The 17,713-nt window shown below is 43.6% G+C and overlaps 1 protein-coding gene across 7 annotated transcripts in view; it reads left to right on the top strand.

Annotated features, from left to right (window-relative positions):
• Positions 1–17,713, top strand: part of LPP (LIM domain containing preferred translocation partner in lipoma) — a 319,665-nt gene that overhangs the window by 106,601 nt on the left and 195,351 nt on the right. For all 7 annotated transcript variants that reach the window (XM_027884103.1, XM_027884102.1, XM_027884107.1 and 4 more), the window contains one exon: positions 10,954–11,155. In XM_027884103.1, coding sequence (XP_027739904.1) covers positions 10,963–11,155 — 193 coding nt within the window. In that variant the 5' untranslated portion in view covers positions 10,954–10,962. The remainder of the gene's footprint in view (positions 1–10,953; positions 11,156–17,713) is intronic.

Here is a 17,713-nt window from a genome sequence, read left to right on the forward strand (position 1 = left end):
AGAGGTAGCTAATGTGAGCTACCCCACATCCTGTATGGCCATGGACATTGTGGAGCTCCTCCAGCTTAGGCACTATCTCAAATTATGCCTTTTATTCTCCTTTATTTCTTGGCGAAAGGGCTGGAGTAGGCTGTGAACACCCAGTCAAATATGAGTCCAGTGTGTCCTGTTATTGCCAATAAAGCAAACTGGACATGGGGCTGCTTCAGGGGGAGCCTGGACAGTAGATTGAGAGGAGTTATTGCCCACCTTTACTCCCTACTGTTGAGGCTGTTATCCATCAAGGAGGCTGTCTTGCATCCAGCAGTTGAAATGGGATGTTGAAGAGCTGGAAAAGGGTCCAGAGGAGGGTCAGTCAGGGACCTAGAGCACATGGCCTACAAGATGAGGCTGAGAGTGCCTTGGCTTCTGGCTGTGATGGAAAGGAGGCAAAGGAGTGATGCAATGGCAGCCTGTGACTGCTACCAGGGGCATTGTGAAGATGACAGAGCCAAATGCTTCTGTCCAGATGGCAAAATGAAGTGCCACGGACATGCATAATAGATTGGGAGATTCAATTGGAGAGTTGGAAAAAACATTTTCACTGGGAAAGTAGTGTAACACTTGAACAAATCACCGGGCAGCAGGGAATTCTTCATTTTCGAGGTTTTCAAGAACAAAACCACAGCAAGGTTTATCTAGCATTGGTGATAGTCCAGTCTCCTGCTAAAAGCAGGACTTGGTAACCTGCAGAGATCCTCTTTCTTTCCTGACAGTACTGCAGGCTTTTAGCTTCTTAAAGAAGGAAGCACTTAAATCTTTATTTTTGCTTTGTGTTGCAGAAGGGAGACAAGATGACACTGGTGTGCTCATGTCTTGATGATGTCAAATCACCTGTTGTTGTGAAACTCAGAGAACTGTAGCCTTTTTTCTGACTGTTTATACAAAGGGGTTTGTGTACTTCCTTTCCTACAGTTTTGTGCACTCAAATATCTTGCTTCCATTAGCAATCTCTCCAAAACATCAGTTCCCAGTAATCTGACAGCAATCGCTCTTCTGTGTGTTAGGATACAGGATTTTCCATAGGAAAAAGGCTATTTCCCCTGATTATTTGCAAGGTACCATGGGCTGAGCTGTCAAAACTGAAACACAGGTTGGTGAAATGCTCTGGAAGAAGAAGTCTTCCAGGGATTTGTTGTACTTGAAGCTGTGACTTCCAGGATGGCTTGGGATCTTGGACAGGAAATGTTAAGTAGATCAGGTGGGATGAAAAGAATGAGGGATTAAAGATTTTGATCCTGGACACAGTTCCTGTCCATGAATTGAGTTAATTGCTTGCTTTTTAGGCATTAAAAGTTTCAGTCTGGATTGTACTGCCAGCTCTTTGAGGTGTCAAAGAGGTGTATGATGGCATCGAGCCTGCGCGTGCTTCCTTCCTGAGTAGGGCCTGTGCTGTGCCCATGTCCTGGGCTGCAGCTCCTTTTCCATTCACAGAAACCCTCTTGATGGCTTTGCGTTCAGAGTGCCAATAGCAGATATGTTTTCTTCCATGGACAGCAGCAGCTGACTCTTCCTGCAACTACAGCTAATTTAGAAGAGCAGCAAAGTGCAGGGACCCCGTAGTAAATAGAAGAAAACCTACACCCACACTAGCCTTGCTTGGTACGACCTCAAGCTCTGCGCTGTTTCCTTGTTCACTTCATTCACTCCCACTGAGCTCAGATCCTTGCTCTCTCTCCCCAGGCTGAGACACACACACACACACACAGAGCACTCTGCAAAGCTGATACAATTATCTGTGTGTGTCAATATCTTGCCATGGTCCCATTTGGTCCCACTGGGGTCTCATTGGTATCTCATAGCTGAGCTGAATGTTAGTTCTGCACTGTTCCTTTTGTTTACAGCCAGCATCAGCATCCAGACTCCCTGAGCTTGCTCTAACTGCCTTAACCTTGCCACCTCTTGTTGTCCTGTTTGCTTTTCTCTTATGTGGGACTCTTGATAGGCCTGATTCCAGTACGTCTGCATTGGTTGAGAAGTCCAGTCCCTTAACCATTTTATTAGATGGATAAGCTCTGTGTTGCTTGGCAATCCCTTGCTGAAGTAGGAAGCCAAGTACTGAGCAGTGCTATAGGCAAGACATTGAATATGTACACAAAAGGAATAAAGGCAACTTTTATTTTTTATTGGCAAAGAGGTCTTGAAAATAAATTGTATGCAGAAAAATAGTATTTGTGCAAGGTCTGAAACTCCCAAAATAACCTTTCTGCATTATTCTACCTGTTTTTGCTATCTCTGTTAATAATTTCCTCTCTCATTTTATACACAAAATTCTGAAACATCCATCTCAAACTTTTCATTGTGGTGTAGCAACATCCTCACTAACTTGTAGGTCAGATTATCAGGAAGAGAGGCTTTAACAATTGGAAGAAATTTCTCTGGCTCAGAGCTACCTTCTGGCTCAGCTCTTTAGGTTCAGCCATAAACTTTGCTGCATTTGAGTAAGCCAGCAGGTCTACCTCCTCCTTTGCAATTTCCCTGGGGCTTATTGTGACCACAAGTAGCTGAGTCCTTAGATTAATGTTTTATCCAGTATGATTATGTTTGGATTGTCACAAGCCACAGAAGTCAGGAATCAGCTTGCTCTCTGGTGAAATTGTAATGCAGTCATTAGAGTTATATATAGATCTGTTTCTTTGCTTCAGTGCACATGGACCAGTCAGGTTCAATTTACTGGGATTTTAAAGCCTAGTTTGTCATCGGACAACAGGATGTGACGTGGCTGTAAGAGAAGATCTCGTTCGTCAGTTTTTATGTGTATGTTTTGCAGCAGCAGTCAAATTCAAATAGCTAGCATCTAATCCCAAAACTACTAATGCAATTATATGGGGAAAGCAAAGAAGTTTTATGTTTAGTTTGCTCTTCTACTTTTCTGCTACCAAAGCTGATATAAGAGAGATGAGCCAAGAGGGGAAACTTCAGAGGGGGAACTTAAACTTGACATCAATGTCTTGATTGATATCAAGATTGTCCCAGCAGCAGGGTTTTGGTATAAGAATTATGATGATACTGGATTGGTGTCTGATGAACTATTGTCATGATGATATTAACCTGTGTCAAGCATCTTTGTACCAGAGAGACTATTCTGTACCATCACATATTTGCAATCTCCACCATGGACTTGCTGTCTTCTGCTTATGTCTGAGTAATACTGTAGAAGTTGCAGTTACTTTAGTATGTACAACTAAAGTCACATCCCAAACTGGTGTAGATCTACTGGCAGAAAAATGAAGAGTGAATGCAGCTGTGCTAGGGAAAAAAAGGTTATTTTCCCAGTATTGGTTATTGACTTTCAAGAATGGGCACGAACTCTGTCCCTTTCCAAACCACTGCAACTAAAGAATAAGGAACATAATGTTGCATTGCCAGTAGGTGATAATGCTGGTGTATCTTAAGGGGGATACAGGAATTCCAAACCAGATTGAGTACAAATAAAGTCACAGCAGGAAGTCTGGGGTTTTGGAGTCACAGACTAGCATCATCCCCTCCAGGAATCTCTGGAGGTTATCTGGGCCAACCTTACTCAAACCTTACTCACGGTGAACTTTGAATTTAAGTCAGGTCTTCTGGAAGATCGCATGGAAGTTTGATTGAACCGGTTAAAGCCAGAGTGAGACATTACCAGCCTATATTCTTCGAGGAATAATTCAGCATAAGCAGTGCTCTAACTAGGTTTTTTTCTTCCTTTAATTCCTCTGATTACATTAGCAATGTCCCACAGCAGGAAATAGGTAAATGCTCTCAGCCCTATTTAACTGGAGAAGTGACTTTTGATTTCATTTACTTTTTTATTTATTTTACTTTGAGGGAATTGGAATGAAGATAAAAATGCCTGCCTTATCCAGGCAATTGAAAAAAACGCTGGATCTGAGCGGAAGAGGCAGAGTTAAACTTGCTCCAGCTGACACCTGCTGTGAAAGACTACAACAAAGCATCAGGAAATGTCCATACACTGTGTAAAATGTGTACAAGCAAAGAAAACGGATCTTGAGGAGAAATGTACCACAAGAACTCGGAGTCCATGTGCATGTCTGAGTTTGCGTATCTTCAAAAAGGCAGTCACTGGAGAGTGACCGTTTTTCATTCCTCTTTATCACCTCATGAAGTGTCTTGGTGGCTCGTTGACTCTTCTCAGCTCACTGGTAGTAGAAGTCACATCAGCTCCGTGCACGGGATTCCTGGTGCTCAGAGTTATTCCGAAGCTTTTCAGTTCTGGCTGTTGATGTGATGCTTGAGGAGCACAAAGTTTTGGAGTCCATTTGCCACTGGGAGGGTTTGAGGGAGGAGCTTTTTTGGACTGGTTAATATTACAGGACTTAAATTTGGAGAGATGTTGTGCAGATCAGCAGTGGTTAAGGGAGTTTCAAAGGAATCCCAGTTTCCAAAATCACATAATTTCCCATATGATGTAGAATTGAGGAAGAAAAGTAGTACCATATGGGAAAGACATCCCAGGAGAGCTTGTGCTAAGTTTATAAGTACCTATGGCACTTCCAATGTTTGGTTAAAGACCTCTAATGAGATCAGAATTTTGACATTGAAGGCCTCTTTTGAAGGCCACAAGAAGTAGGAGAGCTTCATGGCTAGAGATCAGCAGCCATAAATGGAGAAATAAATTCATTTAACACTCAGAGGGGAACAGTGCCAAGGAAAACAAACAGCATTGGGAGTTTGTAAAGAGCAAATCTCTCTGGTCAACCTCAGTTACTGCATCTGACTAATTAGTGGAGGTGATGAGGACAAAGCAAACAACTGTATTTTTGCAGTGCATTTGGTTTTGTAGTTTGGGAATTTTAGGCAGAAAAATGAAGACAAATGAGCTCAGAGACTTCCAGTCTTGTAGGTTGCACCTTTAACAGAAAGGGGCAATGAATGACTGGCATAATTTTGTGTTGTGAAGGGGATCCTCTTGGCTCAGTTCTAGAGCTGATCTTTAAAACTCAGCTGAAAGGTGAAGTCAGAAGTTTTCACTTTGAATTCTTTTACAAGGATGAAAGAGAAGAGAGAGTGTGCAGGATGCATTTTGCCTTTCTATCCATCTCTTGTATACCCTTAGAGACAAACTCAGGTTATCTAGGAAAGGTGATGTCTGGATTGTGTATCAAAGAAAAGCCCCGACAAGGCTTTCAGTCACATCTACTGTCATATCCGGTCAGTCCTGTGATGTTAGGAGTGATGGTTCACTGGGCATGGGTGATACTAAGACAGAACATCATAGACCTACATCAAGCCAGGGAATTTAGGAAGGTGTGGGATGGAAGACAGAGCAGACTGTCTGGAAGCACAGACGGTTGTTGCTCGTTTTTTGTTAAACACTGTTGCTACCCACTATGAAGCATTAGCCTAATTAACTCAGGGACAAAATCTTCTGTCTTGATGAAGTCCATCAACATCCAAGGAGCATTTGGTCCATGCTATAAATACGAAAATGAAATGAAGATTTATTTGGGTACAGTCTAATCACAGAAAAGTGAGCTTGTCTCAGAGATGAATGTACTAACAATTTCAAAAGTAGACAAATTGGTACTCTACCTTTCCACTGTTTATCTGATGTGAGGGTAAATTGACTTGGAACCCTCATTGTTTTTCCTTTGCTTCTCAAATGTGAATGACATGCCGTAATTAAAAGCAAAAACAAGCTCTAAACACCTACACATTAAAAAAAAAAAATAAAAAAGGGCAACAAAAAAAAAAAGCCTTGTCAGGCTTTTATTACTGCTTGGTATTATCTTCTATTGATATTCCTGGTCTGACATTTTTAGATAATGCGGTCTCAGCTTGGGATTCGTGGATTCCAGTTCCTCTGCTGTGGTGTATTCTTTCATGGTTAGAATTTTCTGAACTTACAGCGTTAAGATCATTCTAATGATAGAACCAGAGCACACTGTTTTCCTTATTTATGCAGCGTGATTTCACTCTTTGCTCCTAATGTTATTTATCATGGTTAGTCTGGTCTTATCCTCTGCCTTCAAAAGTAGGTGATGACTAATGCTTCCAAGGAAGGAAGGATAACAGAACCTCAGGCATCCATAGCTGATTTCAGTCAAGTTGGTTTTTTTTTTTGTTTTTTTTTTTTTTTAATATTATTCATCATTTTACCCCTTCTATTTTAAGTTGCCATTCTTGAAAAAATATTCTTATTCTATCATCCACCATTTCATAGAAGGTAGCTGGAAAATTGAAGAGAATTCAGAGTAAACATACATGAAAGAATCAAGAGAAGTCTGCCCTTTACAGGGAGTTTAATTGATACTTAATTTAAATGTTTTGATTTGATTTAACCAACGACCTGGCTGTGTTCTGAAAGGATCTGCATAACTAAGAGAGGCAGGTCTGTAATGCAGATGACAGGAGCATAACAAAATGCAATGGTTGGAAGTGGAGCTAGCTAAATTTAAAGCCAGACATACAGGAGAAGTTGTAATTACGGTGTTTAATTGCTTGTCCAAACAATTTACCTAATGTTGTGTTGGATTCTCCACCACTTGCATTGTTTCATTTGGGGCTACGTGTACTTCATAACAAATATTCTTTAGCTCAACAGAAGCTTGGTGGAGCAATAGTTGGATACAGCTCAGTGGAGGATTGGTCGAGACAGTCGGTGAGAAAGGCTTTCAAAGCAGCGATGCAAAGAAGATTTAGGGTTTTGTTTTGTTTTTTTTTTTTTTTCTGGAATAGGGCAGTGAATTTGGGAGGTGGTTGTTGCTGGAGTAGTCAGTGAGTTAGGACTCACAGGAAAAGCTTGTAGCAGTCAGATCAGGAACAGAGCTGTTGTGAGTTACTGCTGACCAGGGATGGCTATGGGACAGTGGCAGGCAGAATTTCAGAAGGCTTCAGCCAAGACAGGAGACATGGCACTGACGAGGAAGTAAAAGGTGGCTGACCCTCTGGGAGAGTTCCCAGGGGCAGGGGCTCTGCTGACAAAGGTTTTTCCAACTTTGCTGTGTTAAATGCTGCATGGCTAGATTTATTCAGGTTTGCCAGGAAGGGGCTCATTGAATGCAAACCTGAGGAATGATTTGCTTGGAGCAGAAATGTGGGGGCAGCTGTATATTTAACCTATAGGTTAACTTTTCAGTGAAAAATAACTTTTTTTGGAAGAAAATACCTCAAAAGTGAAAGGTGTGTTTGCTGGTGAGCCAGAAAAGCACTGCCAGTATCTACTGGAGGTTCTCATTCAAGTGCAGGAACCACAGTGGTGCAGAGACGGTGACATAAGAGTAAGTTTAGAGTTAAAGGGATTAGTTATAGACCCAGGTTTCTCTGTGCTGTTTGATTACTTGTCTACATCACAAAATATTTTGCTCCAAAGAAGCTTTTGACTGAAAATAGGCAATATTGCAGGGAATGGAGAGGGAACACTGATGGCTTTGTCTGAACTAGCCAGGGTTCTCCACCATGGAGAAGTCTGCAGAGAGGTGGGAGGCAATGCCTCTCTCCAAGCCCCTGTCCCTTACATTTTTCTTTGCTTTTGGTCTTTTACCAGCTGACAAAATGGGGGTAAAATAACAGTAAACCCCGAAGTTTAGCTTCAGCTGTTAAAAAAAGATTAATTCATTTTCTTTTTTTATGATCTTGCAGAGTAGTTAGACTAAATTTAATTGGGGCTGGGGAGCTGTCAAGGCACAGGTAGCAAAACCAAGTGACAGTAAATGCATAACAGAAAATGAGAGGGAGAGAAAGAGGAAGAGAAAATGCTAACAGGGAAACAATTAGAAAATACCACCATGGCCAGACAAAGGCATTAGAGTTTAGCTGAGAGGGAGCTGTGTGCCAACTTACAGTCAGCAGCTGAGTTACTGCAGTGTGTTCCTCACACTCCCAAGCTGTCCATAGGAGCGTTCTGCTCCCTAAACTCATTCACTGAAATTCTCATTGTCTTCAGCCGTCTCAGTGCTGTGCAAACCTGTCTTCTGAGGCTGACATCCTTGGTTTGTGCATCATGCAACCCATCCTTGCCATCAACCTGGCAGCCTGGGAGGTGGTTAAGGAATATTCCACAACAGAAATGGTGATGATCTAGTTAGTACTGGGATTTTTTTTTTTTTTTAATTTTGTTTCTTTTGAGTCAGAATGGACATAATGTCCAGGGTCTGAGGGTGCTTCATGCAGCAGGATGCTCTTTCATATGAAATGTCCAGCCAGAGGCTGAAAACCTGTTAGAATTAAACTCCAGGATGCTTTTAGCAATGGGTAAGGTGCAGTTGTCTTCGGATGTAATAACTCTGAAGAGTGCAGACTTGTTTTGTTTTGCTCTTAGGGCTGAGTGCCCTCATTGCTCTCTGTTCTTAAAACCTAGATAGTTGCTTGAGTTTTATTGCTGCTTTTACGGTTTTGAAGAATGTGGGAGGAGGAAGCATCAGTGTAGGTGAATGTTACTGATGGAGTGACAGTCATTTTCGAGGTCCATCAGGGTTGGTGTTGGCAATGGGAAGTACCATGCAGAGGGACTGTGGTTCCCATGCCCTCGACCTCCACCTGTCATGACTGGTTTGCTCTCCAGCCCTGTGGGGAGGACCTGCCTTTCACTTCTTGCTTTCAGAATGATGCTCTGCACTCTTACCATAGGTTTGGATGACAGGCAGATGGAGGTGGAAAGTCACATCCTTGCAGCTCAGCCTTCGATACTTGTCCTTTTCCAGGCTCCTCCTGCCGTGCTGCTGTCTGCCTCATTTCTAGCCAACCTGTGTCTTCTTTTCACTGGTATTGGATTCCTAGTGCAGCAGGCTCACTTTCTAGTGGTAGGAATTGTGGAACTACTGTCTGCGTGTCAAACAGTCAGACTGCATGACCAGGAAGAGACAAAGCTGTTGGGACTGATGTTTGGCATTCACCAGTTCCTCTCTCCACAAGGAGTGGTGGAGGTGGAAGATGACTATAAATTGTCTGCTTTCTGATGTTGGGTCAGACATTGGGACTCAAAGTAGAAATTACTCCTGAAGTAGAAAACCTACTACCTGGAGTAAATTTTTATCATGTTGGAATAAGCACTCGTGTATATCCATCAGTTTAAACAGTTAAACTGTTAACTGTAAACTGTTAGCTGGAGGTTCTGTTCCTGCACTACCATGTGGAGACCTTGATCCTTTCCCCTGACTGACTCAGCATTGCCAACAACAAATTGCTAGGACATGGTTATCCATGCAGGAACCCACAGGAGTACATTCTCTAGTTTATACCCAAGAGTCTTCATTTACTGCTTTGATGAAAGGACTCAACTGAATTTGTTCCACCATGAAGGTTGTAGGATGCAGCCAGGATAAGATGACAAAATAACTCTGTTCCTAATTCCCAAGAGCTTACTCTTGACATTTCTAGTGATGTGTTAGCCCAAATTAGGAACTAAAAAAGGGAAACTGTGTCCTTTCTGCTTTGTTTTCTCTAGGTAGACTTAAATGTGATATCGGGTATGTCTTCTACCTGCCTAAATGTTCTGTGTAACCCTGTGGGCTGGTTGAAGAGCTCAGTGTTATTATTTCTTGGAGAAGCATGTGTGCATGGAAGTCTTGGCTGTGAGGCACTAGGGATATGCCCAGGTAGGCTGGGAATGGCCACTCCAAGGGGGTCTGCACCTGCCAAAAGGCCACCTTTCATCTTCCCCCTTTCTATTTCCCACCCTGCACTCAGGTAACTGTTCTCATTGATAAAGCCCTTGGTGGCATGCCCAGCAGAGCTACAACTCTCTTCCATCCCAGCCTCAGCAGGTTGCATTTACTGCTGCAGTTACAGACCACCTTTGTGTGAATCCAGCAGCTCCTCTGCTTTGTCCTGTTGTTCCCAGGTAGAAGTGCCTTTCTGCCATGGCAGTGTGTTCATGTCTCCCATGGTTTGGTGCTATCTCTTGCACTGATCTGTTTCCGTGAGCAAAACAAATCTTTCCTGTTCGGGTCACAGCTGCCTGCTGGCTTTGGTGGCCTTGAGGAGTTCTGAGACCAAAGCAGTGTGCGGGCAAGAGTGACAAGGTGCTCAAGAGCTCCAAAATGAGCATTAGCTTTTGTCTGTATGGGGTCTTCATTTCCCCAACACTTCTCAAATACAGCTCCATAGGATCATCTGATAGTACTGTAGGACTATGGTTGCTACCCAGCGAGTATGCTTTGTGTGTGGTGAAAAGCACTTGTTTATTGCAATGAACAGGATTTTTATGGGCAACATTTTCAGCAGCATCTGAGTCCAGTTCTCAAAAGTGATGTAGGCTTTTAAGAGGCCAAAGCCAAGATTTTCATAAATAAGTAATGATTTGGGCTGCCTCTGTTTTTTGTTACACAAGTCAAGATGTCTAAAAGGAGCCTGGTTGTCAGCGGTTGTGGGATTCTGGCATTTTTTCAAAATTGATATGCTTTTAAAATGTCTTAAGCTGGGCATTCAGAAATGGAGGCATCAAGAATGATTAGCTGCTTTTGAAATCCTTTTTCTTAAAAGTCTGAATGAAAATCACTGGGGCATGGGGTCCTAAATGACGTGAAAAAGTGCTAAAAATGTGTTTTGGAAGTATCTGCCTGTCTGTGACTAGACTTGTCCCCAGAGCACCTGCACTGTTGTACTTTAAAGTACTCACAAAGGCCTAATAGGGAAAGGCAGATACATCACTACTGTGCTGAATGGGTGGTGGGATTGATGGGCTGCTTCAGGGTATCAACCTATCTCTGCTCTGGTTTGAAGAGGAAAATAGCATTGGTTTTTGTAGGCACCAACAATAATCATAACTGACGTGCTGGGAAAAGAAAGACAAGTTGGTATCTAAAGTCCTATACATTAGGAGCAATATTGTTTTAAGTCAAGCATACACTAGTTAAACATGTTAAAGGGCTTTGTAGGTTTGATTTCATAAAACAGCAGAATAGCAGGAATCTAACTGTTGTTTCCCCAGCCTAAATTCCTAATGCCCATGTGACTCTTTGCCTCTCCCCTCAGATCTGAACCATGTCCCACCCATCCTGGCTGCCACCCAAGAGTACCAATGAGCCTGTTGGTCACGTTACTGCAAGGATGGAGACCACGCACACCTTTGGGACTCCCAGCATCTCGGTGTCCACCCAGCAGACTCCAAAGAAGTTTGCACCTGTCGTTGCCCCCAAACCAAAGTACAACCCATACAAGCAACCGGGAAGTGATGGTAAGTATTTATTTTTTTAGGAAAGAACAACTAATTCAGAGAAATTGGCTGGTAACACAGGTTGTTCCTGACTTGCTCTTTGTTGGTGAGTTTGTGGAAGCCTCCCTGTTTCAGATCATTCATACCAAGAAGAATGTGCTGGTGTCTTCTACACTTGCTCTGGCTACCTATCCTCCTGAGAGGTGTAGGGCTGGGGGACAACATAGGGACAGTCTTTCTTGGTTTTAATTGGAACAGATGCCCCATGTCCAAGACTGATACTTTTGAAAGGCTTTTGGTTATTGGCCTCTGCTGACGTGTGATGATTCAACGACCCTTTTCAGTATTGATCTGTGGGAATATGGGTATAATTGGGGGTTATAGGGCATAAGTTTGGCAGAACAAATCTAGAAGTGCTTCCTCTTCAGCCTGCTGACTGGATTGTTTTATTTTTTTCCCTCTACTATAGAACACTCTTGAATATGAAATAATTCAAAGGATATTTACATGACCATTGCCATAGCCTCTGGAGCTGTTATGTTACCAAAACAAATGCCTGCCAGTCACTGTGTGTTGGCCTTCTACCTTCTGCTGTAAAAGTCCTCCCCTCTTCATGTGATTGAGCAGCAAGCGTGGGATTTGGGTGCCTGGCTTGTGGACGCATGGGGGGAGGGAGTTCCCAGCATCAGGAGTGCATGGCTGGAAGTACCTCTGGGGTTTGCAACTTGAAACTTGCCAGTTGGAGTAGCCAGGATGCCCCTGACTGACACTGGAGAGTGTGTGATGGAACCTTACTGCAGCAGAAACAAGGAGAAAGCCAAGGATTTTAGGAAAGAGTGGTAGCTGTCTTGGCGAGGTGTGACTTTTCTGTTTGTGGTGATTTGCTATGGTTTAACCCTCCCTCAAAAGAAAAGCTCGGTTGTGTTAAAGAAAATTGCCCAAATAGCTTTTGTATATGGTTTTGGATGCTCTACTTTGTTCCATCATCATGTTTCCCTCTTTTGTATTGAGTACAATAAGTTAAATATCATCTGTATATTTTTTCCTCTTTCTGCTCTTTCTTTTCTAAGTTGTATGCATTTTCAGGAAGACTACAGAATAATAGAAAGGAGAAATAAAAACAAAGCAGCACATTAAATCTTGCACTTAAATGATTTTCTAAAGTGAAGGATAACTTGTAGGAAAGTTGGAAAAGTCTGAGTGTTTTGGTTTTTTTCCTCTGCCACTCTAACTTCAGAGACTTCAGAACAAAAAAAGAAAATGTGTTGGAGGGGGAAAAGTGAAGTCATATGCACCTGTTCTGCTGCCTTCAGTAACAAAACTTAGCGAGAAATAGGAAGAGAAAGACATTTGGAATTTAAAAAGTAAAAAATAATCCACTTCTGAAATGCAGTGAAAATGTCACCTTCCAGTCAAGTGGAAATTCTTATTTTTCTGATTCTCTTGAAATTAAAAATAATAATGGAAAATAATCCTGTTTTTTCCTAGGAAAACTGTTCTTTATCAATCACTTATTTTTTGGTGAAAAAAGTCAGTATGTCTTAATTGCAAATGCTTTAGTGATTGTGGGTCTGATTATATGTTACTCAGAAGCATTATCACCCTCTAAAAATTCTGTGTTTCTTGGCATTTGGAAAAGGAGGCTTTCCCAAAGAGCACAGCAGGCACTGCAGGCTGAGAAGGGGAGACAAGACACACAGACATTTCTAATGCAACCCTGAGTGTCTGGTCTCACAAACAATCAGGCATCACCAGGTCTGTTGGAAAACGGGAGACAATCAGTAGCTCGCAGGGGGACTTTGTCAGTGCCAGTCCCTTGCTTTGTCTGATACTGGGCATTTGGGGATCCTGTCCTTATCTGACAGGCCTGGAAGAGCTAAGGGTTGGCCAAGACCTGGTCAGAGACAGGCTTAGTGATGTGACAGCGTGCCTGCAGCTTAAGCTAATCCACTTTCAAAAGGTGACATGCTGCTGGTCGCTGTCAGCAGCCCGTGCAAGGCCATTACCCAGCCATATATAACCCTGAGAACATGAGGCTTCTGGGATCTGGCAGGCGAGAGCGGGGCAGTGAGAAATATTTAGCCCAATGTGCTTCATTCACTTTCTATGGCTCCCTTTTCTCCTCCAGGCTCCCTAATTGTTTTTTCAATGACCTCCCTGCTTTTGCAGCAATAGTTCAGCCTGGGAGACAGCTTTGTGCCCCACTGGTTCCCTGAGTACAGGGGCACTGTGAGTCATTTTGCCTAAATTTGTTCTCTGTTGGTCGCAGGTCTTTCCCATCTGGTTGGCTGTGAGTCTGTAGATGGGGGAGCTGCAGCATCCCCTCTCACCCTGGTGTGTTTTCATCCCTCCTATCCTGCCAACGCTGCTTTGGTGGAGGAATATAGGAAATTACCTGCTTCCTTTTGCCAGTCATGAGTGGGAGCAGTGGTTCCGCTCAGGGGAAGGGCTGTTCTGGGGCTGTGATGGGGCAGAGGGTCCCTGTGCACATCACAGCATTGCCTGCCCCACCAGCGTTGCTGGAGCTGGTTCCCTGCAGCCTTTGGCAGCTGGAATAGTATTTCTCTGGGAGACTGGCAAATTCTGTTCCTGGTAATTTCTTCAGCTTGTTGCTTTTAACATTCAGTAATATGCATCCTCTGGCCTTGTGTTTCTCTATTATTATTTTGTAGGTGTGTTGCTCCCATGCGGAGGGTCTGTCTGTCTGATCACATTTGTGATTTTATTTCTTGATCATATTGAAAGCACAGGGAAAAGCCACTGGAGTGACAGTGGAGCAGGTACTGTGTGCACATGTAGGAGGAGTGATTGTACCCCCTTCTCCCTCCCACTAAAGCATTTGCTTGGTCTCACCTTGACTTTAATTTTATTTTTCTTTTCCTGACACCTGCACAAAAATCAGCTAGAAGGTGCTGATTAAAAGCTACTTAATGGAACTTTAAAAGAAGTTAGAAATGGTTAGATGACTGAAAAAAGTGAAATCACAACAGCCAACAGTTTATAAACCAGCAGCGTTTTAATGTATTTTGAAGCACTCAATGTGTGTGTGGTTTAGACCAGTGAAGTGAGCAATTTTCCTGGTGCTGCCAGCCCCCCTCCTTGCTATTTGCCATGCTGAGTTGCTGCTGCTTGTTTCAGACTATATTTATCAACTCATCAAAGCAGAGACCATTTCTTTCTTTTGCCGAGATCTGTTTGGGGGCCCCTGGTTATGACTGCAGTAGTGATAGAAGTAATAATGATAATTATCATTATCATCAGTAAGACCACATCTCTGCCTAACATTCTGCACAGGTCTCTGCCATGCAGAGAGCTGAAAAAGCGGGCACAGCTGTGTTTTTATAGGTCCTACAAACACCAGACCAGACTTCCACGTGCTGTGGTCTGGGCTGGATTTCTGGAGGATTTAGTGCTTCCATTCCCCACTGTGATGGTTTGCAGGGGATTAACCTTGCCTGATCCTGGGAGGCGTGAGCACCACAGCTCCTGATAAATGCAGGTGCACGTCATCTTACACAATTCTGTTTTTACCCCACAGAGAGAGGAGAGCTGTTCGAGCTTGGGGAAGATGTTTACCTACAAGATGAACAAGTGTGCATTGGGAGGAAGTGTAGCTACTGATGAGTTAGGCTGGAAATCAAAATTAGATGTCCAGACACTGAAGCAGGAGCTCTAAAAGAGTCAAGGTGGTCCTTGGATGGAGCTAGATGTGTTTGAAGGTTGAGAGCATCTTCTCTTCATGCTGGGAGGAGATGAGTCCTGAGATGGATGAGGCAGCATCCAACCATGAGTCCTGAGAGTCCACTTCTTTCTTCATGCTCATGTGTTTGATGTTATATGTCTCCTCCCTCTGTTCCTCAGCAGACCCTGCCCAGTGCTGTGCATAGCAGGGTTTGTCTTCTGTACTCATTGACCAAAAAAAAAAAAATCTTAATTAAAGAAATGCCTTTTTCCGAGGAGTTTGTATTAATTTTGTTTCTTTTAAAAGCATTGGATGCCCCATCATCCAAAGTTCTCAAGGTCAGATTTGACAGGGCTTTGAGCAACCCGATCTAGTGAAAGATATCCCAGCTGATGACAGGGAAGTTGGACTGGATAATCTTTCAAGGTCCTTTCCAAGCCAAACCTTTCTGTGATTCTGTGGTTGCCCTTCCTCCTTTCCTTGCCACTTCTCTCCTACTCCAGCTTTTAGACTTAAATTGGTATTTCAGCATCTTCAACAGAGCTGGAGCCTTATGGAAGCGCTGCCACACAGCTGTTCCCATCTATGCTGGGCTCAGGAAGATGGAAAGGATGTATAGCTTGCAGACGAAGCAAATTCCCTTTTCTCCTTCTTTTCCTAGCTCCACAAAATGGGACCTCACCCTCAGGGCAGACTAAGGAGGCCTCTGGTGTGGAGTGAGGTTGGTGATGGCTGATCTGCTGGCTTTGTGCCCACTGCCATGGGGCTGGTGGTGCTGGCGTAGGATCGTGCACTCTGTGGCATGGGGAGGAGAGCTGGCAGCTGCTCCCATACAAGAGCCACTGAGGCAGGGCAGTCAGGATGTGCTGGGACAGTGCAGGGGGGTTGTGAGGCCAGAATCAGGGGCTTCAAAAATGTGTTAAAATCTGCTGTCAGTCTGAGATCCTCAGAAAAGCCTGAGCTGAGGCCATTGGAGGGCTTGAGCGCAGTGAGTGGCAAGCTTTGTGGTGTGAGATGCCTTTTAGTTTGGACCCTTCTGGCTTGAAGCTTGTTTTGGTAACCATAAAAGCTCTTTTCCTATTGCCTTTCCGCTTCCCCTCCAAATAAAGCTCTGCAAGTCCCAGAAAGTGACACTATGCTGATACAGGTGGAGCACACTGGTGAGCTGGAGAGGCTCAGCTGGATTGCAGGGTTAGGCTTCCCGGTCCAACATTTGTGAGCGCTAGCACAGCTCCCTGTGGGTTGCATGCACTTCTCTGCCACTGTGTGCAGTCACATGGAGGATGATTTCATGGTGGTAGGGAAGGTACTTCCCATTGCCTAATGGGAAGTACCAGATCACTGCTTGGCTGCCAGGAGATCTCCTGCTCCTATAAAGATGATCATTTCCACTCCCCCAAAAAGACAAACTCCTCATATTCTTGCAATGCCCTTTGTCATATGAATTGGACCACGCACGTTTCTGAAGCTGCCTGAGACAGACTGAAATGCTGCACTACCAGCCCTGGCCAGAAAGGGATGTGCAGCCAGCATCTCTCATAGGGCAGTCACTTGGTTTGTGGGGCTGCTTTGTGCTTGGATGTGCTTCTTTGTCTCCCTCTGAGGCTCCTAGGACATGCTTTACTAAAGTAGCCACTCCGGTTTATGCAGTTGGGTCTTTGTAAATTCAGTATTTATTAGTGCTGATGTCTTTCCTTGTGATTTCCACCTTGGTGCAGAAACAGTTAATATGGATTTAATAATGGAAACTAAATGAAGGGAGGAGACTCAAAGCAAGCTCTTCCATTGTGCCTTTCAGATATGGTGAACAAGAGGTCTCATGTGAAGGTCTTTGAGGTTTTAATTACTTTTTTTTTTAAACCATCTCTTTCCATTTACCTTGGCTGGTGGGTTGGGCAAGTCACTCATGACACAAAGCACAACAGCAGGATGAGCTCCAGGGTAAGGTTATGTTGTTGACACCAGTGTGTATGCTCGAACCCAGCTGATCCAGGTTTCCCAGGGCTTGACTCTCCATGTCCTCCTCCTCTTCTTATGTGTAGAGCCTTTTGAGAACTAACAAATTATGTTCTGCTATGTCTGTAGGGGACTGGGAGCATGAACTGTTAGGCTGTTTGTTGTTTTGTTATTGTATTTTTTTTTACAGACAGATATACCTAGTGGGTTTTGTTTACAGCAGCTGCTATCAGTAGCTCTGCCTTAATTTTTGAAGCTTGGGTATGGATTTATTGGACTAGATACTCTGTTGTAGCTTTGCTGTTCCCACCTCTGCAATCTTTGACAGTTCATAGAACTAACCAGGTCCAGAGTCTATTCATTATTTGCATTGAGAACGCTGAAAGAATAAATTCAGGCTGATTTGAAAGATTCTGTGGGGTTTGTGTTGTTTTTTGGTGGTTTTTTGTTTTGTTTTTTTTTTTTTTTTCTGGTTGTCTGTGCTGGGCCCATACACCATAGCAGGAGAAATTCGAGCTAGTGGAAGGGTTGTGCTGGTTGAGAGGCAGAGGGGTGTAGCACCGGCTCCTTGGTGTATCTCTTGAGCTTCTGCAGTGCTGTGCTGGTTGTTGGAAGAGGTCTGGGGTGCAGGCAAAACAAGATGTCTTGGCCATTCTGGTGCTGGTTTGTGTGTGCATTAACATGAGATAATGCAGTTGAGTCTCTTACTGTGGCAGAAGCAGGAGCTGGCTGTCCTGCATGTGTTGTGGACTATTGCTGCAGCCCAGATGAGGCATGGGAACATGTTGTTACTCTGTCAGTTTGATGCTGAATTAAGTCCTGTGACTACCAGGGTATTTCCAGTGGGATGTGCTGGTCCCTGCCTTGTTCCTCAGCTCTTCTACCAGCTGAAAAAATCATTGATGCTTCAGTGGGGTGACAGTGTCTCAGTGGTGGGACAA

Source organism: Empidonax traillii, unplaced genomic scaffold, assembly GCF_003031625.1.
Source record: "Empidonax traillii isolate 1590-97213 ecotype Southwest subspecies unplaced genomic scaffold, ASM303162v1 scaffold138:size3245559, whole genome shotgun sequence".
In the NCBI taxonomy this organism is placed as follows: domain Eukaryota; kingdom Metazoa; phylum Chordata; class Aves; order Passeriformes; family Tyrannidae; genus Empidonax; species Empidonax traillii.